Genomic DNA, 24,513 nt, shown 5'->3' with positions numbered 1-24,513 from the left:
ACAGCTTTTGATGTATGGTTATTTAGATTTCTTTTTTCTTTCTTTTTTTTTTTTTTTTCATTTCAATCATGTTTGGTCAAATTTGGATGCTTATAATTTTGATTCGCATCTTAGAAGTTAGCCTCTGGGGCTAGGCATGGTGGCTTGTGCTTTCAACCCAAGACCACTTTGGGAGGCATTTTAGGAGCTGAGACAGGAGGATCTTTGAGTCCAGGAGTTTGAGACCAGCCTGGGCAACATAGGGAGACCTCGTCTCTATAAAAATTTAAAAATTAGCCAGGTCTGATGGTGCACACCTATAGTCTCAGCTATAGGGAAGGGAAGGCCAGCTACTGGGAAGGCCAAGGCAGGAAGATCGCCTGAGCCTGGGAGGTCAAGGCTGCAGTGAGTCATGATCACACCACTGCACGCCAGCATGGGTGACCGAGCAAGATCTTGTCTCAAATAAATAAATAAATAAGTTTGTCTCTAAACATTAGCTCCTCAACTGAGCTGCATCTTAGCATCCTCTTGAAAGCTTTTGTTACCACTGGTGTGTAGAACTAAACACTTCCTTCCCTGGAACCCTACTGACCCTGTAAATATACACCTAATATTTGTGCAAAGAGTAAATGCAATCAGGTAAACAGAAGTGACTGGCACATTAAATGGCTTCTATTATAGTTATCTGAAAAAATTGAAGTCATAATACCAAACTTATGTCATCGTTAGGAATATTTGACAAAATGCATATTTTTAAATCTAGTACTTTAGAGGTTTCCCATAAATATATATACAATTACCATTATTGTTGCTGTTATTATTGTTGTTATTATTTTGAATATCTCTCCTTTTAAAAGGCAAAGACAGAAGTTTTGGGCTTGCTCTTTGCTACCGTAGAAAAAGTAAATGTTAAGGGCATAATAATTACAAGAAAATTCCCTTGTTTCTTAGGGAAAAAACAAGCAGCAGAAACTGTGTTAAGCATGAAATGGGTGAAAAGAGGACAAACTGATTCTGAATGACTCGTGAACAATATCATTAGATACAAAGGGAAATTAATAGGTTGTCTAGACTAGTAAAATCCACAGATGCTTGGAAATGAAGGAGATGTGAATGCGGGAAAGAAAAATCTAAAAACATCTCCAGATTATGGTGAAGCCCTATATGCCTGACCTGTTTGGCAGCAAAACTACCCCCAAAAACCACAAGAGGCATTTTCCAGGAAAGAGGCAAACCAGTCTCTCAGTTTCTCCTTGATCCCCCACTCTGGGTAGTGAAATCTGAAAGAAATTCATGTGACCCATACTGGGAAAATGCCTCTAGAAAACCCATATTGTGGGAGGTAAGAATAAAAAATTCTCAGAACATGAAAGATTGATTTATTAAAGTTGTATGTTGGGATTGATTTACCTCCTTTTTTAAAAAAAAAGTTTTATTTTTAGTAGTATTATTGTAATAATGCTCATTAATTTTTATCTATAGTTTAAAATAAAGCAAAATACATGATATTTTACTTAAAAACATCATAATTCTTCAACTTTCACCTGTCCACTGGTCTATTAAAGACTCTTTGTGTTAAAATCTTTCTTCAATGTGAACTTCTCTCAAGACCATCTCTGCTCCTACCATCTGTTTACTCCTCTTGTTGTAATGTCAATATTTTATTCCTCATGAACTTGAAAAGGAAACATAAATCACAGAATTTTAGAGCTGAAATTGACCTCTAAAATAATCCAGATTAACTCTGTCAAGGAACCTGAGACCCAGACAAGAGAAAGCATATGCCAGAACCCCATAGAAAAGAATGTGAGATGGGAGACAAGAAAATCTAGCCTCTTCAAATTCTGCAATGGCATTTTTAAAATGTATATATAAATTACTTTAAGAACCCAGTAAGAGCTCCAGCCTCTTGGAGTTTATACTAAATGTACATGGTACCTGTGGCTACCATAGGATTAAACATTATTAAAATAATGCTCCTTCATTCACTTGTTCCTCTAAGCATTTACTGAGTGCCTAGCAGGAAATTGTGTATACAAACATGAATAAATCCCGGTCCCTGACTGCTGGGAGTTTACTTTTTGGCGTGAGGAGGACAAACATTTAAGGCAATAAAGCATCATCGGTGCTATGCTAGATCAAGTGCAGGCTGTAGGAGGGGTTAAAAAGTGGCAGTTGGTTGTTTCTATTTAGACCAGAAAAGGCTTTATAGGGAATGCTTTGATGCATGATGTGCAAATATTTTGGAGACAGGTGAGGATGAGACTGGATGGATATTCTAGATACAAGGACCATGCAATGTGAGTAAAGGCATGGAGACCTGAAACAGAACGACACACTGGGGAACCCACATGGCTCTGCATGATTGTTTTAGGGAGTACAGCGAGAGAAGATGGGCAGAAATAAGGCTGGAGAGACGGAGTAATGCCAGACCCCAGAGGACCTCCATGTTATGTAAAAAGTAGCAATCACCTGGGCAGTCCTTTTTGGGCACAGAAAGCATGCCTGAAGTTCTCAGGTGTAATTCACTCAAGCTGAACACTACCTCTGTTTGAATCTAAAGACGTTTAATTTAGGGAGCCGGGGGCAGTGGTTCATGCCTGTAATCCCAGCACTTTGGGAGGCTGAGGTGGGCCGATCACTTGAGGCCAGGAGTTTGAGACCACCCTAGCCAATATGATGACATTTCATCTCTACTAAAAAAAAAAAATTAGCTGGGCATGGTAGTGCATGCATGCCTGCAATCCCAGCTACTTGGGAGGCTGAGGCACAAGAATCGCTTGAACCCGGGAGCCAGAGGTTGCAGTGAGCCAAGATCGTGCCACTGCACTTCAGCCTGGGCGACAGAGTGAGACATTGCCTCAAAAAATAAATAAATATGTTTAATTTGGGGCTTTATGAAAACAACAGAAAATAATCAGCAAGAGTAACTCAATTTATGTAAGAATTATATACATTTCATAAATGAGCTAAATTTCTTCACTGAATAAATATTTTTGGCGCATAAACTGCAGAGGGATTAGCATATCATGGAATGTACACTACGAGGAATTCAAACATTAAAGAAGAAATCAAATTTTAATATAGAATATTTTAAATTACAGGTTTAAGAAACATAAATGTTATGCCATGGGATCGGGGCATTAATGTAAATTACGCCTTGACAAGAATTGTCGAAACAAAAATCCTAAGCCAAATGTGACCAGAAAAATATCTGATTGAGCTGCTTTTGTTGTCTAGTTTTGCTCCCCTTTCTTCTGATTTTGTTTTCTCTTTTGCACTGAAATTGTCACCTTTTCATATCAACCTTATGATAGATTCTCTACCAAAATTACTCAAACGTCGGATTTTAAGTAAGAATTCTCATAAACCAATTTCGGAGAATGATTTTCTCCCCTCAAATATATTCTGCAAAATGACTGTCACTGACCGCTTATTGCCACAAAATGTCTTTTTCTGAACAAACAAGGTCCTCCTGCAGCTGCTAGACTTTCTATTTGTGTTTTTCCACCCCGTTCTACCTCCCTCTTTGGGTCCTCCCTGATTACAGCCTCCTCTATTGTTCCCCAGGTTGTTACAGGTCTTATGTTGCTGTGATTGATGCTGAGTGGGAAGGGGGACTTTCTGTTTGAATCCAATCCCAGAATACCCATCCCTTCAACTCCAATGTGGACACAGGGTCTCTACCATATACCTTCTCTACCCAGGGTGCTGCCAAGTTTACTGTTTAGCCACACCCTCTTAATCTCATTGGTTACTCAAGTTTCAAATTTCCTAGTTGATTTTCATGAATAAATGGGCTCCATGAGGGTAAGAATGGTGTCATTTAAGAAAAAAAAAGTTAGTAATTTAAGTCCATTTTAAAGAATCTACCATTTAAAGAGCATTAGAATGCCCTCAGAGTTACTAATACTACTTTAATGAAGAAATGCTAGATTTCTAGAGTACTGGCAGATATTAGATATCAATATATGAGATATATTCTGAATTCAAGCATAGTGCCTATGCATTGTATTCATAAGCAATAACTCTAAAGTCAGAATTCGTTGTCATAGATGCAGGGCTGAGTAGGTAATCACCAACAATTTATTGAGCACTCATTCCATAACAGTTCTGTGGGTCTAAAGCAAAACTTTTTTTCATTTGTTTTAAATTGAAACTAATGTTTACCAATAGTAAGACTACTTTTTCAGGAGCTGACTTTTGTTGTTGTAAGTTATTGAGCAATGGAATAAAAGGTTTTATGGGTTTTGTTTTTGTTTTTGTTTTTTGTATTTCTGAAATGCTCTAATTTCATGTCTGAACTTGAAAATAGCACCCTCTTATCATCCACCTTTGCTTGCTACCCTGTGATAAATAATGCCCCCTTTCCCAGTCTATATATGATGAATGGTGCTAGGTTTCCAAATAGCTTTAATGCTCAACTTGTTTATGAGAGATTTGTGGTGTTACCAAGATATCAGAGTCATATCTGAACCTTGACTGGAGGGAAAAAGTAATTATTTGTAGAGCTGAAAATGCTGAAATAGTTGGTTACACTTTACTAAGTAAAATATAATTAGAAATGTTCAAATAAACTAGAAGTCAGTTTAATAAAGTTGTCCACCAAAGTAGTGACATTGAACACTTACTTTTTATTATATGGGAATTTTCATGTAATTCAGGAAAAAGACCATAAGGCTCTTTGTTTCCATGTGTCCTCTTAGTGTCTATAATTTAAGATCACAAATTACTCTTCGCATTCTAGTTTGACAACTAAACATTTTTTGCTTTACACATACAAGATTTACGGGGAGTTTGTGCATTTTGACCTTTTGATTCTAACAACCAATCATTAGCCAACCAAGAATGGAAATTTTGGAAATATTACAGATAGAGCCACTGTGATTTAAATCATTTAACATGTCAATTCTGACAGAAAATCCTACTCAGAAAAACAACCAGCAGCAGCACTTTTGAGTGCAAACAGCATGAAACATCAAGAAACATGAGCCTCCCCAATAGTCACAATGGCGCAGCATCCATTCCCTACTTTACAGAATTGCCTCCCATTATAAATCACTTTATCTTCTCAACTCTGAAGCATCCCAGACACATTCTTTACCTGTGATTTCACAAGACTTTTCTCTGAGAGAGGCCTTGGGACTAGGAACTTTTTGAATGAGTGTAGAAGTCCGGAAGGAGACAATAGTGTCAACCTGGGATTGCCTAAGGCAACAACAGAGCAAAACAAGAACGCTTTGGTTCTCTGGGTCTCTGTCCCTGATTGCATAGTGGATCATTGTTGGGAAATATTTCCTCACCTGGCATTCCAGGAAATGGAGCGCTCTACAGCTGTATATAGTTCTGTCATTAAATGTGTTCTATCCGGCTGGAATAAGAAAATTCATAGAACCAGATTGTGGTCTGAAATCTTTTTTCAGAAATGCTGCCATCGTGTGGCACTGTGGAGCTATGACCAGAAGAGTCCTGTAAAGGGTCATATGGTTCATCTCAAGATGGTTGGGCTCCAGCATAATCTATTCCTATAATTAATTCTAGCTTCATATTGAATCATTCCCATGGGCCAGAGTAAACTACAGTAAATCCTGTGGAAATTTTGTTGTTTTTAGAATTTTCGGACTTCCCTCCACTAAATTGACAACATGACAAGCTTATGTGGGTAATATGTTTAAAGGAAAAAAATAGTTTTTAAAAGCAGAAAAAAGAAGTCTATTTTGCAACTTTATAATCTGTGTGCTTTCTATTTTATAGAGATAGTTGTCATCTTACTTATTAAAATGGGTGCTTATTACCTACAAGCCAATAATATCAATTCATCTGGAATACATCCAATTTAAGGGAGACATATTTCCCCCTACCAAATGTTCATGAAACCTACTTATTAGCTATATACTAACACTGCAAGAAATTATTTAATCTATATTTATGTTAAAAGTAATATTTGGCAAAAAGAAGCTGACACTTTAGAACTAATAAAAACCACAATTACTTTTGCAGCAACCTAATAATAAATAGGACCATTTATTTTTCATCTTAATCACACACAAGTCTTACAATAAAGGTGTAAGGTAAATAAATAGTGCAATCTGCATTTCACAACTGAGAAAGCAGATGAAGTAATCTCAAGACAATGTTAAATATTTTAAAAGGACCCAGAGCTCTGCTATCCCTGAATATTCAGACTTCCCCTGTAATTTTCTTTTATTCAAATACCTTTTAAATACCTAGTAAAGTGTTTTTTAATCCAGAAATTTTTAAAAATCTTTTTCTTTTTAAGTAGCCTAATTTACATACCCTGGGAGAAAAACTAGAAAAAAAGATGATTCCAAAATCGAATCTGTTCCTTTAGAAATGCGCAAAATTTCCTTATTGATGCATACCATTTAAAGATCTTACATCTACTCTCATTTTAATAACCTATTCTTTTTAAAGACATTACAATTCGTGACTGCCTGCCCCTCTTAAAAATTTCATACTAGTTAACACACATACACTCCTTAAGATACGCAGGGCATTTGTATCTAATATGTGCTAAGCATTGTTAGTTTAACATACTAATTCATTTAAACCTCTCAAAAATCCCATGACCTAGGTAATAGTATCTGCATTTTATGGATGAGGAAACAAGGATAGGTAGGCTGGGCGATTTGCCCAAGGTTGCACAGGTCAGCAGTGACACAGCGGAATTCAGAGCCACAGTCTGGCTCCTGAAGCAGCCCTCTCAGGCAGTCATCCTGCTCTCAGTCAGAAACTGCTTTACTTCTGCAACATCTAGAATAAGATACCATTCTTCTCTTTTATATAGAATTTTATATTTTAATGTCACTAGTGTCTTTTGTCTAAGTAACAAGCCACTGCATACTTGAAATCACAAAGCTAAGCTTGACTAGTAAAGGACAGAGGCAGGTTTTCTGAACTCTTTGCAGGCTTGAACAATAGCCTTCTAGAAATATAGTTCTTCAATAAGTATAATCATATAGGCAAGAGTGGTTGCAGATATTACTTTTATGTTACTTAAACTGAAAGAAACAAAACTCCTTTCTATTTAATTTTACATTAATGTTTTTCCCTACTTTCTCCCTTTTCCATGGGATCCCTAAGTGCTCTTCCTGGATGCTGAATGCCCATCCTGTAAATGAAAAAGCTAGTTAATGATATTGTACATAAGTAATGTTTTAACTGTAGATGTGTGTGTGTGCGTTTTTGTTTTTTTGTTTTAACCACAAAACCAGAGGGGGAAGTGTGGGAGCAGGTGGGCTGGGCAGTGGCAGAAAACCTCATGACACATCTCTCCGCCTCCCTGTGTTGGTGGAGGATGTCTGCAGCAGCATTTAAATTCTGGGAGGGCTTGGCTGTCAGCAGCGGGAGGAGGAGGCAGAGAGCACAGCATCGTCTGAGACCGGACTCCTGTCAGGCCAGTTGCAGCCTTCTCAGCCAAACGCCGGCCAAGGTATGCCTTCAGTTTGCTACTGGGTTGTGCATTCAGCTCAATTTCATGGGGAAGTTCAAGTTCTAAGGAAAAATATTTTTAATTGTAATGCTGTTAAACAGATTTAAATTTTCTAGCCTTTTTAATAAGCAGATTAGATACATTGCAGGTCTCCTGGAACAAAGGTGTCTAGATATTTGGAATGCCAATCAAATATAAAACTTAAAAATACTTCCACTGGGTCCTCAAAAGAACGGAAACTACTGCGGCTAATCAGAAAATAGTAAAATTCAATTCCCCTTTGGAATAATTATACCTATATCATTTTCAATGGGTGACTGCAGGAATGTAAAAGAAAAGGGATCTTTTACACTAATTAAGCCAATTAACAATGCTATTTTTTAAATGATGTATCTTATTTTCAAGGGGAAGAAAACTCTTTCTGAATATGTTACTGCTAAATTTAGCTGTTAAAATATTCACCAAGATACCTGCATGACACTATGTAGGCTTATTATTACAAATAGAAAAGTTGTTGGCTATTTTCAATGTTTTCCTTTGCATTTCAAATTTTTAGAACATCTTACTTAAATAACAAATTTCAGAGATAGTTTCATTTCACCTAAGTAGCATCTACTTAATAATTTAAGCTAAAAATCACATTTAAAGTACATATTGGAAAAACGAATAAAGCAAATTTTTTTCATTTTTTTATCTGTGCTTTTTCTTCTCTAAAAAGCATTCCCATACTAGCTTATTAATAGAATTAAGTTACTGTTGATCTGTTTGTAGGTTTAGTAGAGCTAGATATATAAGGTAGTAATCGTACAATTTCTGGAACTCTAAATTTAAAAGTTGAATAAATATAGACTTGTAAAATTTCCCTTTCCCTTACCTAATAAAGATGGAGAATAGGTGGCAATATAAATATTAACTTGAAAGACCATAATACTAAAAAGAAAAGGCTTCTCTAAGAAGTAGAAAAGATTTTACAGAAAATATATTTTATTTGTGATTATTTTGTAATGTGGTAGTACAAAAAGGTACCATTGTTTTAACCTATGAGGATGTCAGCTATTCCTTATGAAATGTTTTGCAGGAAAACTCACTACCATGAGAATTGCAGTGATTTCCTTTTGCCTCTTAGGCATCGCCTATGCCCTGCCAGTGAGTACAACTGAATCTTAAAGAAAATTCCTGAAAATAACTGAATTGTGTGCTTCTATGTGCTAGGAGGACATTCTTGTAATCTTTCTTCATCTGTTCTGTTTCAAAGGTTAAACAGGCTGATTCTGGAAGTTCTGAGGAAAAGCAGGTAAGCATCTTTTAGGTTTATTACATAGTGAAATCATTTACTCAATTACAGCGAGAGGCGCAACAAACATATTTGCTGCAAAATTACTTATCTTCTCAGTCAAATCTATTGGTTTACAAGTATTTATTGACTGCCTGCTATGAATCTAGGCCAGTACCAAGCACAGTATAGTTTTTAATAAATATAAGTTTGTAAAACCAACCCAGATATTTTAAATATAATAATGTCTAGGCCAGTATAGCATGTAAGATGAGTTATACGAAGCTGTGTGACTTTTTTTCCATTAGTCCACATATTGATCTAAAAGCAGAAAATTCCAGCTTTTGCTTTATTTAGTGGATTACTAAGTTTAAAATTCACATCAGATATTAGTCAGAACTGTTTGTATGACCATAATATTCACAATATCGTCTGAGATATTAGCTGAGAAGCCCATTGTGAAAAGAAAGTCTATGTGTGCTGTTTGTATCTATTGTGATTGTCAGCTGATGTTAGATCACATTTTCCAACCAAACATAAGACCAACCAAACTCTTTATTATAATTATTTGACCAGCACTAAAGATGTACCTACCCCTCCACAACAGATGAAACCGTGCCAACCAAACAACAAATGGGCATTGTCCCCAGCAGCTTGGACAAAAAGGCACACAGAGTTCAATTCCAGTTGAACAGAATAAAGGCCAAAATAAGAGTTGCCTTGGGGGTCACTGCAATTAGATTTCTTAATGAAGACATTAAAAGAAGTATTCTGTGTGTGTGTGTGTGGGGGGGTGTGTGTGTCTGTTTTCCAACTGATTTGAAAACACAGGTGTTGACTCCTAATAATAAAGCAGAAAAATTAACATCTCCAGAGAAGATAGAGGTCATACTATTTCAGGCAAGAATTAGTGCCTTTTTAATAAATGAAAACATGGCAAAGATGCATTTTAGAAGGCACGTGGAGTCATAACAATTTAAGAAATCTAGAAGGCTCAAGGCCCAGCCTTCTAGAATCCCAGAAACTTAAAGCTAGTAAAAAATTGGGGAAGTCTCTAAGGATATATGCCTGAAAATACACACTGGTTATCTGTGAGTGTTAGGATTACTGGGTGGTTTTTAGTCTATTCATTTTGCTTACCTTTATTTTCTTCATATTAGGTTTTAAAAATTATAAATTTAATTTATAAATCCATTCTCTCCAAGCCTGTATTACATGTGTCATGAGAATAGATAGATAGATATGAAAAAGTGAAGAGAAAAACTCTGAACGCATCTAGTCCCATTGTTTTTGCATCTTCTTTTTTTTTTCTGGGACAGAGTCTCGCTCTGTCGCTCTGTCGCCCAGGCTGGAGTGCAGTGGCGCAATCTCAGCTCACTGTAAACTCCACCTCCTGGGTTCACGCCATTCTCCTGCCTCAGCCTCCCGAGTAGCCGGGACTACAGGTGCCCGCCACCACATCCGGCTAATTTTTTATATTTTTAGTAGAGACGGGGTTTCACCTTGTTAGCCAGGATGGTCTCGATCTCCTGACCTTGTGATCCGCCGGCCTCAGCCTCCCAAAGTGCTGGGATTACAGGCGTGAGCCACCACGCCCAGCTGTTTTTGCATCTTCTTAAAGCAAGGAACCCCTTCTTTCAGCAAAACCTTTCAGAGAAGCCCAGTATGAAGCCCCTCTGGTTAGAGCCAGCCATGAGAGAAACTCTAGTACTTCTGACTGGTTTTCTCTCTACCCATCCACCCCTTAGGTGGCTGCAGAAGGGACTCTGTACAACCCCCAGAGTTATTCTGAATGACAGGAACATGTAATGATTGGCCCTGGATGATTCAGCAGATCAGATGACACTTACACAGAGCAATTTCCACTCCTCTGCAGTAGCATATTATCAGTATTTTCCAGATAAATAACTTGGCTAAAGAAAAATCCATTTCATTTACATCTTTGGCACCTTAGAGCTATAGAACTTTTGTGCAATGATTTTAATATTATATTTCTGCATTGTCTGGTAAGATAGCTGCCAGATACATATGGCTATGGAGTACTCAAAATGTAGCCTAGTGCAACTGAGGAACTGAATTTTTATCTTATTTCTTCGTTTTTTTTTCTTTTGAGATGGAGTCTCGCTCTGTCGCCCAGGCTGGAGTGCAGTGGCACGATCTCGGCTCACTGCAAGATCTGCCACCTGGGTTTACGCCATTCTCTTGCCTCAGCCTCCCGAGTAGCTGAGACTACAGGTGCCGGCCACCATGCCCGGCTAATTTTTTTTTTTTTTGGTATTTTTAGTAGAAAGGGGGTTTCACTGTGTTAGCCAGGATGGTCTCGATCTCCTGACCTCATGATCTGCCTGCCTCAGCCTCCCAAGATTTCAGGCGTGAGCCACTGTGCCCGGCCATTTCATTTTAATTAACTTAAATGTAAATAGCCCCATGTGGTTAGAGTATACTGTATTAGACAGCACAGCCTTAGAGAGTTCCTTCTTGTTCCATGGACTGGACACAGTGAAGATCAACAGTAATTAAAGGCACGTCTGGTTTAGATGTGCTTTATCTGAGAGGAAAATTCAGCCAGCAAACATACAAAAAGAAAGCATAGTGTGAAGTTCAGGGTTAAGAGCTAGTTTGCCTGCGTTTGAATCCTGCCTGGCTCTGCCATTTCCTACCACTTAACTGCATTGTGGCTGATTGTAAGGTGGGAATATTAATGATACCCATCTCATAGGGGAATGAGAGGATCAAATGAGTTCATATTTGTAAAGCAATTTGAAAGAGTGCCTAGCCCACACTAAGTGCTACATAGGAGTGTATTAAATGAATCTGCAAGAAAAAAAAAATTACAAAAAGGTACCTAAGGGTCTGAGTGACTATATGCATGCATATTATGCTTATCCATCAAGACTGGTGAAGAATGGTTGTTTTTTCCATTCATCCCTACGTTTCTTTTTTTAATAATGATAAACATGCAACTTTTTTATAGCTTTACAACAAATACCCAGATGCTGTGGCCACATGGTTAAAGCCTGACCCATCTCAGAAGCAGAATCTCCTAGCCCCACAGGTATTTTTAAACTTCTCATAATTAAACTACAACGATGAAAGATAGCTACAAGCAGGCCATTTGGGCTGCTCAGATGAATCCTGCCTGCCCGCTGGCAAGCATGTGCTTAGGACATTGACTGATCTGCCATGTTGGCTTCTTCCCGTGTTAAGCCATCCACAGATGAGGCAGAAAAATAAAAACTGCTTTGGATTAAAAAGGTTAACTTTTGAATAAAAGCTAGGCATGTGTGATGCACACTAACATGTGCCATTCCTTCTTCAGAATGCTGTGTCTTCCGAAGAAACCAATGACTTTAAACAAGAGGTAAGTTCTCATTTTCAATCAGAGGCCCATCATACCTTGAAGAAACGAAAGAAGCCATTGCCTGGATTCTCTTCTGATGAAATTTCATTAGCTAATTTTCCAGTAAATTGGCAGTCTTTAAAACTTGCTCAGAAAGAAAACATGTATTTACTAAATATCAGAAATACTAGGTTTCCTCAGATATGTTTAGCATTACAGAAAATGTTCATTAATGCCTGTTATTTGAAACATTAAGCTGATTGCAATTTATTTAAGGTATTTTGTAGATATCAAATATCTAATAAGCATCTAATTAATGCCTATCAAAGCTAAGATTTTGCCTTTAGGAAAGTTCTCTTTCCTAATAAAATAGTTTATTTGACAACTATTCTTTTTATTAGGATCATTCATATATTTGCTAAGCAAAGAGTAAATTTATTTTCCTTAAGATTCAATTTGAATATACTAAGAATATTAAATCAAGTTAAATTACCCAATATATTTGTCAATCTGAAATTTAATGGACATTAATTGTTTAATTCAAGGACAGTTTTGAGCTGCAGTTTATACACACATGCATAACAGTCACCTTTCAATTATCCATGCTAATAGGAAAGGGGTTATAGATTTTAGTACACACATTAAAATAGGGATACTCTTCTCTTTTGATAAATCTCATTTCAAATTTTAAAAAGTCTCATAATTATGTGTCTGTATCTATTACATCATTGAATTTAGTAAATTAAATAATGTTTAATATGTATAAGGCAAAACAATGCTATTGATATGAAGATTATACTCACATATTTGGCTTGAAAATATCTATGAAAATAATTTTTGTTGGAAAGTAGGAAAAGTTCCTCAGAATGTTATTAATCCCTGTGTTAAAAGAGAAATTGGAAGATGCTCACTTTAGCTCCTAAAAGCCATGGTGTATACTGTGAATGCAAAGATTCTGAAACTAAATAAAAAGAAAGATAGTAAAAGACTAATGTGCTATGAAGACTAAGGGAAAATAAAAACCCATACACTAATTTTCCTGGCCATTTTAATTTTCAGACCCTTCCAAGTAAGTCTAACGAAAGCCATGACCACATGGATGATGTGGATGATGAAGATGATGATGACCATGTGGACAGCCAGGACTCCATCGACTCGAATGACTCTGATGAAGTAGATGACACTGATGATTCTCACCAGTCTGATGAGTCTCACCATTCTGATGAATCCGATGAACTGGTTACTGATTTTCCCACAGACCTGCCAGCAACTGAAGTTTTCACTCCAGTTGTCCCCACAGTAGACATATATGATGGCCGAGGTGATAGTGTGGCTTATGGACTGAGGTCAAAATCTAAGAAGTTCCGCAGACCTGACATCCAGGTAAATCCTTTAACAGACACACCTGATAGTTCTGACTAGAGCTCAAGTCTAGGAAACCACAGTTTGCATATTCATTCATTCATTCATTCATCCATTCATCCATTCATTCATCCATTCAGCAAGAATTCATTCATATTCTACTTTATGATCATTGAATACAAATCTTTTTCTGCTCGGTGGTTTTTGTAAGTACATAATTTCTCTCTAGATTTGATTCTCAAACACAATTCTACTTTTTGAAATCCTGGATCACTTATTTTTAGATTAAAATGAATGGAAAACACCAATTATTTAAAAAAATATAATGGTCATGTTTCGAAGTTAAATACCTAAGAGGAGTTGTAGTTGCAAATTACACTGAATCCTTAGTCACAGAACCTGGATTTGACATAGGCTTGCCATTTACTATTCTCTTTATTTTTTAACTTCCAATTCACTTCCTCTTTATGTAGGTTTCAATATAATGAAACCTACCTGATAAGTTTCATTACATATGTAAGTGATGTACTTATTAAACTAAAGGAGACGACATATGTGAAACGGCTTGATAAAGTACTATACAAAGTAACATGCTAGTATAATTTCAGCCAGATTTAGCCAATTTTTAGTATAAGATGGCCTAAAAGCTAGAGAGCAGAAAAGGATTACCGTATTCCCATCCCTAGCTGTTCATATAATTCTTCTTCATTTGTGCCATGATTCAGTACCCTGATGCTACAGACGAGGACATCACCTCACATGTGGAAAGCGAGGAGTTGAATGGTGCATACAAGGCCATCCCAGTTGTCCAGGGCCTGAACGTGCCTTCTGATTGGGACAGCCATGGGAAGGACAGTCATGAAACGAGTCAGCTGGATGACCACAGTGCTGAAACCCACAGCCACAAGCACTCCAGATTATATAAGCGGAAAGCCAGTGATGACAGCAATGAGCATTCCGATGTGATTGACAGTCAGGAACGTTCCAAAATCAGCCATGAATTCCACAGCCATGAATTTCACAGCCATGAAGATATGCTGGTTGTAGACCCTAAAAGTAAGGAAGAAGATAAACACCTGAAATTTCGCATTTCTCATGAATTAGATAGTGCATCTTCTGAGGTCAATTAAAAGGAGAAAAAAATATAATTTCTCACTTTGCTTTTAGTCAAAAGAAAAAATGCTTTATAGCAAAATGAAAGAGAACATGAAATGCTTCTTTCTCAGTTTATTGGTTGAATGTGTACCTATGTGAATCTGGAAATAACTAATGTGTTTGATAATTAGTTTAGTTCGTGGCTTCATGGAAACTCCCTGTAAACTAAAAGCTTCAGGGTTATGTCTACGTTCATTCTATAGAAGAAATGCAAACTATCACTGTATTTTAATATTTGTTATTCTTTCATGAATAGAAATTTATGTAGAAGCAAACAAAATACTTTTACCCACTTAAAAAGAGAATATAACATTTTATGTCACTATAATCTTCTGTTTTTTAAGTTAGTGTATATTTTGTTGTGACTATCTTTCTTTTGTGGTGTGAATAAATCTTTTATCTTGAATGTAATAAGAATCTGGTGGTGTCAATTGCTTACTTGTTTTCCCACAGTTGTCCAGCAATTAATAAAACATGATCTTTTTTACTGCCTATATAATGTTTTTAAAGGTTTACTTTGGTTTTAATTGATACATAATAATTGTACATATTTATGGGATACTGTGTGATGTTTTGATACATACATACATTGTATAATTATCAAAGGGTAATTATCATATCCATCACCTCATACACTTGTCATTTATTTGTGGTGAGAACATTCAGTCTTCTTTTCTAGCTATTTTGAAGTATACGATACATTATTACTGACTATAGTCAAGCTACGTTGCAATAGAATACTAGAATTTATTCCTCCTAGCTAACTGTAACTTTGTACCCATTGACTAACCTCCCCTCATCCACTTTCCCACTCTCCCAGCTGCTGGTAATCACTATTCTACTCTCTACTTCTATGAGGTCAACTTTTCTAGATTCCACATTAGTGAGATCATGCAGTACTCGTCCTTCTGTGCTTGGCTTATTTAACTTAACATCCTCTAGGTTCACCTGTGTTGTCAAAAATACCAAGAGAAAACATGCACAAACTATACATCTAAGAAGGAATTAAAATCCAGAATACATAAGGAACTCAAACAACTTGACATCAAAAAAAAAAAGAAAAGAAAAGAAAAGAAAAGAAAACCCAAATAATCCAATTTAAAATGGGCACAAATCTGAATAGACATTTCTCAAAAGAAGACATGCAAATGGCAGGTATACGGAAAAAATGTTCAACAACACTAATCATCAGGGAAATGCAAATCACAACCACAATGAGATAACATCCCACCCAAGTTAAAATGGCTTTTATCAAAGAGAAAAAAAAATAACAGACACGGGCCAGGATTCGGGGAAAGAAGGACACTCTTACACTGGTAAGAAACGTAAATTAGTACAGCCACCTTAAAAAACTGTATGGAGACTTCTTAAAACAACAAAAATAGAACTACTATATTATTTAGCAATTCCACTGCTGAGCATATAACCAAAAGAAAGCAAATCAAAATGTGGAAGAGATATCTGAACTCCCACGTTTACTGCAGCACTATTCACAATAGCCAAGATGTGCAATCAATGTAAATGTGCCTCATGATGAATAGATAAAGAAAATGTGGTATATACACACAATGGAACGCCATTTGGCCATAAAAAGAAATTAAATCCTGTCATTCGCAGCAACATGGATGGAACTGGAGGTCATTACGTTAAGTGAAATAAGACAGGCACAAAAAGACAAATATCACATGTTCTCACCCATATGTGGGAGCTAGAAAAGTGGACCACATAGAGATAGACCTTAAACTGGTGGTTCCACAAGAGGCTGGGGAGGGTGAGGGTAAGGGGCAGATGAAGAAAGGTTGATTAATGGGTACAAATATACAGTTAGGTAGAAGAAATAAGATCTAGCATTAGACAGTACAGTAGGGTAACTATCAATACTTTACTGTATACACATTTGTTGAAAACCCTAAAAGACAAGAATTCAAGTGTTCCCAACATAAAGGAAAGATAAAGGCTTGAGGAAATGGATATCTCAGTTTTGCTCATTGAATCACTACACACTATATGCACGTACCAAAACATCACGTGTCCCCAAAATATGGACAACTATTACATATCAATTTTTAAAATAATCAATAAATTTAAAAGGAAACTATGAAGACATTAGATAAACACATGAGAGAGTAACTTCACAGTCTGGGTGTGGGGAAATCTCTTGTAATGACAAGAAGACAATGCCATGCCATAGTCCTCGTAGACGTCATAAGTTAGGTGCAACAGCCCCTTAGGCTCCCAGCGTCCTTGCTTTAGTGAGCGCTTCCTCACACTCACCTGCAGGAGATGCCTGGATTGATGGTGTTCCCGCAAGCTTGGCAAGGGGCTTGGCACGGTGCCCAAATCCAAGGGCATGACCAAATTCATCCTGGAATCGCTTATTTGAATAGTGGTTCTATTTACCAACCATTCCCTGTACCACTTCTCTATTAGTCAGGGTTCATTCAGAAGACAGAAAAGAGACCAGTCATTTGAACAGGGAAAACTTAATTTAAAGAATTATTAACTAGAAAAAGGGGATTGACCAGAGAGAATAAGAGAAGGTTAACAGTACCATGGGGCTGAAAGTGCCCATATAAGGAACAACTTGTAAAAGGAGGGGCCCTCCCCCCAAGCTGAGATTCAGACTTCACTGGAAAGAGTAGTCACAGTCCAAGGGATGGCAGAGAAGTCTGCTGTGTTATCCTCAGTCAGAGCTGGTCCACAGTGGTCCAACTGGTGGGATCAAGTTGGAAAACAAGAGACTTCCCACAGGGGTGACTGAGACCAGCAAAGAAGGAAAACCATGGGGCAGGCCAGCTGAGCAGGAGGCTAGCTGGAGGGTGAGTACCACAAGGTGCTCTGTGTGCACAGCAGTGTCCCTCCAGTGCCCTCTACTGACAAAGCTTGCCACTGTGCCAGCTGGCAAAGGAAGCATGTTCACAGGGTCCAACTCCAGCAGTATCACAGAGCAGGGCCGAGACAATGGATTTGGAGCAGGGAGGCACAAAACTGACAGCTGGCACAGGTCATTGGGGAAAAGGCTGATTCCTCCTGGACAACAAGAGTACAAAAATGAGCCTGGGACATTTTTTCATGATAGGATGAAAGCAAGCACGCAAGGACAAAATGGGGTTATATCCAAGGGACCACACAGCAGACTTGCAAGGGGCTTCCATTGGCCAAAACTGGGGTAATTTGAGCAATAACAGAATAATGACAGTTATGAACTATAACAAATTGAATTTTTAAAATTCCATTAGTACATAGTGATACTACAAGAAAGACAGGATTAAAGAAGGAAAATTCTTCTTTATAGATGAATGTCAACTAGCAATAAAAGTAGAAGGAATGCTAACATTAAAAAATTATTTCATAACCCACAAGGAAATAATTCAGGAAGTTATCACTAATGAATGTTAAAATTATTGTGCAGAAGATGATTGAGAACATTTCACCTGGTCTCAGAATATTCACCTGCTCTCAGAATATTACTCCACAATTATTTAATAATTCACAAAGAAACAAAGCACTTTTAACCAGAGAGATTTGTAGTTACCATCTTTAGTCAGTAACCAAACTGAATTTCACAAATGAGACTTGTACGTATGTACCACCCAGTGTGATGCAATAAGAAATATGCAACATCATCTAGAAATTTTTGTAAAAAATGTTTACAAAATCAAATCACTAGAAAACAAGCAAATCCAGCATTTGAACTACTCTATAATAGAACTGGTCCGAGCTTTTTTTTCTTTTGAGATGGAGTTTCGCTCTTTCACCCAGGTTGGAGTGAAGTGGCGCCATCGCGGCTTACTGCAACTTCCTCCCTGCCCCAGGTTCAAGTGATTCTCCTGCCTCAGCGTTCCCAGTAGATGGGATTACAGGCATGAGCCACCGTGCCCGGCAGTCTGAACGTTTTAAAAAGCAGAGTTGTGGCCGGGGGCGGTGGCTCAAGCCTGTAATCCCAGCACTTGGGGAGGCCGAGACGGGCGGATCACGAGGTCAGGAGATCGAGATCATCCTGGCTAACACGGTGAAACCCCGTCTCTAAAAAATAGAAAAAGCTAGCCGGGCGAGGTGGCGGGCGCCTGTAGTCCCAGCTACTCGGGAGGCTGAGGCAGGAGAATGGCGTAAACCCGGGAGGCGGAGCTTGCAGTGAGCTGAGATCCGGCCACTGCACTCCAGCCCTGGCGACAGAGAGAGACTCCGTCTCAAAAAAAAAAAAAAAAAAAAAAAAAGCAGAGTTGTTACATAAAATACAGGATACTGAGTTAAATTTGATTTTCAGATAAATAACAAATTAGCTTTTAGTATGAGCACAGGACATTTTATGCTAAAAGATGATTCATTGTTTATTTGACATTGAGCATCCTTTTCTAAATTTTGCAAATCTGCCAATCCAACAAAAGACAATTTGATAAGAGAAAAAGGGCAAGAGAGGAGATAGTATTCTAGATTAAAAATATACCAGGTATAAAAGGTAAAACATAGGCTGGGCGTGGTGGCTCACACCTGTAATCCCAGCACTTTGGGAGGCTGAGGCAGACAGATCACCTGAGGTTGGGAGTTCGCGACCAGCATGGAGAAACCCCTTCTCTACCAAAAATACAAAATTAGCTGGGTGTGGTGGCTCATGCCTGTAATGGTGGCACACACCTGTAATCCCAGCTACTTGGGAGGCTGAGATAGGAGAATCAGTTGAACCCAGGAGGCGGAGGTTGTGGTGAGCCGAGATAGCGCCATTGCATTCCAGCCTGGGCAACAAGAGCGAAACTCCGTCTCAAAAAAAAAAAAAAAGGTAAACATGAACCTTGATTGGCTCCTGGATTGAAAAAGACACACAGTCATAAAAAACATTTTGAGGACAATTGTGGCAATCTGAATATACACAGTATATTAAATGATATTGTGGAATTATTGAGAATTTTCTTAGATGTGATCATTGCATTGTACATGAAAGTGAATGTTCTTACCCTTGAGAGAAGTATAATGAAATATTTAGGGATGAAGTGCCATGGTTTTTGTAATTTACTTTCCACTGGTTCAGAAAATACCAGCTGGGAGAGGAAATGTGAAGATGTAGGTTAGAGGTTACAAAGTAGCAGACATGGGGAATTAGCAAGTCTAGAGACCCAGTGTACAACATGAGGACGACTGTTAATAAAATTGTATAGTATTGGGGATTTCTGCTAAATGAGTAGATTTTAGCTGCTCTTGCCACACACATAAAAAAGGGTACCTATATGAGATGATGGGGGTACGTTAATTTGCTTCACTACAGAAGCCATTTTACTGCCTATATGTATCCCATAACATCATGTTGTATACCTTAAATGTACACAATAAAATTTCTTTTTAGCTTTTTGGAAAGTGGCGACTGAGTCTGCAGATGCTACCCCAGGAGTGGGAGCTATCATATCCCCTCCTCTTCCAATCCATGTTGCAACCAAAAAAGGCTGTTTCTACAGTGTTAAAAAAATTCAATGGTAGGCTGTCATGAGGGGAAAAAACATTATTAAGAAGTCAGAAAAAAGGTATACAGAAAGAGAAGAAACTATGGGCAAAGCATATTATTCTTTTAATTTTTCTCAAGGTTTAAAAATGTTCCAAAAATTGGGAGAGGAGATAGAGCAGGGAGAATAGAAAAATGTACAATGAATAATGTCCATGAGATAGTGTCTCAGCTGTTGATATAAAAGTCTCAGAACAATTCCTTCATTATTCACCTCATAAGATCATAAAAAAGGCATTCATAAATTTTTATAAATAAAAAAATGTCAAGACCAATTTCCCATCACCTATGCATTCTTCAATAACCCTGTAGACACTCCCTTTGATGCAGGTCTTCTTTAGTGAGAGAATCTTTTCATCCCCTGCCCATGGCAATGATATGGCCTAACTGTGAATCAAAGTATTTTTCCTGGTTCCTGGCATGGCCTTTTCTCCTCTGCCACCCCCAATTTTTCAAGTTTCTGGTAACAATGGCTCCAAGTACTGTTTGATTGCAATTATAGCATAATGGCCAAGTTTCCACGGGATTCAGCTTTGTCAGTGGAGCAAGGCAGAGGCAAAGAACTATAATGAGCAATTCTGATATTGACCTGTACTGAGCTTGCAAAAAGGACCTTAAAAACCTATTTGCAAAGATTAAAGAAAAGGTTATTTTCTACTTCACAATTTCATAAGGTGGTTTTTTATACTTCTTCAATTTAGTAGCTCACTTACTGAAGCATAATTATATTTTCCACTCAAAACATCCAGAAAGCATGCATTCTCTAAAACATTGCCAGCTGAACTTCAATATTATTTCGATGCACTCTCTTTGACTTTTCTATTTTATTCTAAATACCATAGTGACTCGTGTTTGACTAATCCAATGTGATTATTTTAATCCAGAGTGTAGATAGATATTGCATATTAGATCCAAATTTCTGATAATATTCCCCCAAAGATGCAAACACATAAGTCCCAGAGACCTATGTAGCTGAATCTGCTCTTCTAGTCACATTGAAAGAGCATAGATCAACAACCAGAAACAGCAAAGAGCGTTTGCCTCTGAGCCTCCACCAAAAAAATGCGGGGCAGACCTAAGGGGAAATCTAAAAGTAGGGTGCCAAAGGTGTCCTTAGTATTACCGACATCATTTATAATGTATCGAGGTTTCATTTTGAAGTTATTATTGAGTAAAAGAACAAAATTCTTGTAAGGACATGATACATCCAACTTTTTGAAGGTTGGGAGAAAGAGGGAGGGGAGGCCTTATCTAGGTACAGCTCAAATACTTGACTTTCCCATACATCACCTTCTTTATCATTCCAGACACAGGTGGTGGAGAGGAAGCAGAGCAGGTGCTGATGCCATGCAGAATGCAGCCAGGCTGGACTTCGCAGTGCCTCCTGAGACTCCTCGGGTGGTGGTGGGGGTCCAATAAATGATCCAAGTTCCAATCTCAGGAAACCAGAAGAAAAGCCAAACCAACCATCACAGGCAGAAGAAGGCAGATAGTAAAGATATAAATGAAAACCAATTAAATTGAAAACAGGAAAGCAACAGAGGAAATTAAATAAAAGGCTGGTTTTTCTAAAAAATTAATAAAGTTGAAAATCTTCTAGCAAGATGGACACAGATAAAAAGAGAGAAGACACAAATCTTCAATATCAGGAATTAAACAGGGGAGATCACAACAGATCCCGCAGCCATTAAAGAGCTAATAAGAGAAGACTACTGCTATGAGGTGAATGTACTCCCCCCACCCAAAAAGAAATGTTGAAGTCCTAACCCCCAATATCTCAGAATGTGACCTTATTTGGAAACAGGGTCATTGCAGATGGAATTAGTTAAGATGAGGTCATCCAGGAGCAGGGTGGGCTCCTAATCCAGCATGATGATGTCCTTATAGGAAGAGGCCATGTGAGGACAGAGATACACAGGGAGAATGTCATGTGACAATGAAGGTAGAGGTTGGAGTTAGGTAGCTGCAAGCCAAGAAGTACTGCAGATTGCCAGCAGCCACCAGAGCTAGAAAGAGACAAGCAAGGATTCTCCCCATGGGTCTCGAGGGAGCATGGCCCTGCTGACTCCTTGATTTCAGGCCCTGGCCTCTAGAACTGTGAGACAATACATTTCTGTTGTTCTAAACCACCCTATTTGTGGTACTTGTCACAGCAGCCCTGGAAATCTAATACACTATGAAAAACTTTATACGCATAAATTCAATGACTTAGAAGAAATCAACCAACCCCTTAAAAACCATAAACTATCAAAACTCAGTCAAGAGGAAGCTGACAACCTGAATAGCCTTATAAGTAGTAAAGAAATTCAATTCATAATTTAAAAGTTCCTAAAAAAGAAATCTCCAGGCCCAGATGGTTTCACTGGAGAATTTTACCAAACATTCACAGAAGAATTAACACTAATTTTACACACTGTCTGTCTTCCAGAAAATAGAAGAGAACATTCTCCAATACACTTTATGAAACCAGAATTACTCTGATATCAAAACCAAAGACAGCATCAAAAGAAAAAGAAAGAATAGCATAGATCAATATCTCTCACAAGAGTAGACACAAAAATGTTAGCAAATCAAATTCAACAATAGCAAGAATAATGCACCTCGATCAAGGGGGATTTACTTAGGTATGCAAGGCTTGTTCAATATTTAAAAATCAAACAATATATTTTATTATATCAAGAAGCTAAAGAATAAAAACCATGATAATATCAATAATGTGGCTAACGTATTTCACAAAATTCAACATCCATTCAAAATTTACCAAAAGACAGAAACAAAAACGCCCAGAAACTCTCAGGAACAGAAGGGAAGTTCTTCAGCCTTATAAAGAGCATTTAGGAAAATCTACAGCTAACATCATTCTTAAGGCTGAATGCTTTTCCTCTAAGATTGGGAAAAAAAAGCAAGAATGTCACCTCTTGGCCGGGCGCAGTCGCTCACGCCTGTAATCCCAGCACTTCGGGAGGCTGAGGTGGGCAGATCACAAGGTCAGGAGATCCAGACCATCCTGGCTAACACGGTGAAACCACATCTCTACTAAAAATACAAAAAATTAGCTGGGCGTGGTGGTGGGTGCCTGTAGAGAGAAGCTACTTGGGAGGCCGAGGCAGGAGAATAGTGTGAACATGGGAGGCAGAGCTTGCAGGGAGCCGAGATCATGCCACTGTACTCCAGTCTGGGTGACAGAGCAAGACTCTGTCTCAAAAAAAAAAAAAAAAAAAAAAAAAAGAATGTCACCTCTCATCACTCTTATTCAACATAGCACTATAAGTTGTATGAACTGTAATAAGGCAAGAAGAAGAATTAAAAGGCACACCGATTGGAGAAAAGAAAATGAAACTGTCTCTATTTTCAGATAACATGATTATGCAGAAAATTCCAAGAAACCTACAAAAACACTCCTAGAACTAAGAGTTCAGTAAGATTGCAGAATACAGATCAGCTCACAAACATCAACTGAATTCCTATATTCTAACAATGAACAAATGGAAACCAAAATCAAAAACATAATACCATTTATAATTGCTTCAAAGAAATGAAATATGTAAGTGTCTGTCTAATAAAGCAGTGACCTTTTTGGCACCAAGGACCCATTTCATAGAAGATAACTTTTCCACGGACTGGCAGGAGGTGGAGTGGGGAGGATGGTTTGGGGATGAAACTGCTCCACCTCAGATCATCAGGCATTAGATTCTCATAAGGAACATGCAACCTTGATCCCTCGCATGAGCAGTTCACAACAGGGTTTGTGTTCCTATGAGAATCTAATGCCACTGATCTGACAGGAGGTGGAGCTCAGGTGGTAATGCCTGCTCGCCCACCACTCACCTCTTGCTGTGTGGCCCAGTTCCTAACAGTCCGCAGACCAGTACTGGTTTCTGGCCCAGGGGTTGGAGACCCCAGTAATAAAGCATGTACAGAATCTGTATGAAGAAAGTTACAAAATGCTGATTATAAAAAAGAAGACCTAAATACCTGGGGAGACACAACATGTTCACAGATTGGAAGGCTCAACATATAAACAGGTCAGTTCTCCCTAAATTGATCTGTAGGTTTAACACAATTTTTATCCAAAAATCATCAGCATTTTTCGTAGACATAGGGAAACTTATTCTAAAATTTATATGGGAAGGTAAAGGCTTTATGAATAACCAAAACAATTTTGAAAAAGAATAATAAATCACTGTTTATGATTTTAAGGCTTACAATGTAGCTACAGTAATCAAGAAAGGGTGGTACTGGCAGGAGAATGGAAACATAGATCTATGGAACAGACTGGAGAACCCAGAAATATACCTACATAAACATGCCCAGTTGTTTTTGACAAAAGAAGGAAAACAATCTTATAAAGAAGAAGAGATTGTCTTTGCAATAAACAGTGTTGGAGCAATTGAATATCCATAGGCAAAAACAAAAACAAAACCCTAACCTCACACTTTGTACAAATATTAACTCAA

At 37.8% G+C, this 24,513-nt stretch overlaps 2 protein-coding genes across 5 annotated transcripts in view; one reads left to right on the top strand and one right to left on the bottom strand.

The window, feature by feature from the left end:
• Nucleotides 1-7,324: 7,324 nt before the first annotated feature.
• On the top strand, nucleotides 7,325-14,982 carry LOC105479646 (secreted phosphoprotein 1). Its single transcript, XM_011737736.3, has 7 exons — nucleotides 7,325-7,435; nucleotides 8,514-8,581; nucleotides 8,691-8,729; nucleotides 11,683-11,763; nucleotides 12,028-12,069; nucleotides 13,108-13,431; nucleotides 14,136-14,982. The coding sequence occupies exons 2-7, from the start codon at nucleotides 8,528-8,530 to the stop codon at nucleotides 14,538-14,540; spliced, it is 945 nt and encodes a 314-aa protein (XP_011736038.2). The 5' UTR covers nucleotides 7,325-7,435; nucleotides 8,514-8,527; the 3' UTR covers nucleotides 14,541-14,982.
• The window catches only part of LOC139362372 (uncharacterized), a 26,867-nt gene continuing 15,433 nt past the window's right edge, over nucleotides 13,080-24,513 (bottom strand). For 3 of the 4 annotated variants that reach the window (XR_011621168.1, XM_071093315.1, XM_071093317.1), the window contains 3 exons: nucleotides 23,885-23,979; nucleotides 21,347-21,492; nucleotides 13,080-17,595 (listed from right to left, as the gene is read on the bottom strand). Coding sequence is in view for 3 of the 4 variants with exons in the window: in XM_071093315.1 (XP_070949416.1) it covers nucleotides 17,249-17,595; nucleotides 21,347-21,492; nucleotides 23,885-23,979 (588 nt within the window). In the remaining variant the exon portion in view is untranslated. The remainder of the gene's footprint in view (nucleotides 17,596-21,346; nucleotides 21,493-23,884; nucleotides 23,980-24,513) is intronic. The other variant, XM_071093318.1, reaches the window with a different exon arrangement.

Source organism: Macaca nemestrina, chromosome 3 (genome assembly GCF_043159975.1).
Source record: "Macaca nemestrina isolate mMacNem1 chromosome 3, mMacNem.hap1, whole genome shotgun sequence".
NCBI lineage: Eukaryota > Metazoa > Chordata > Mammalia > Primates > Cercopithecidae > Macaca > Macaca nemestrina.
The sequence above is the reverse complement of the archived record's forward strand: the minus strand, read 5'-3'. Positions and strand labels throughout refer to the sequence as shown.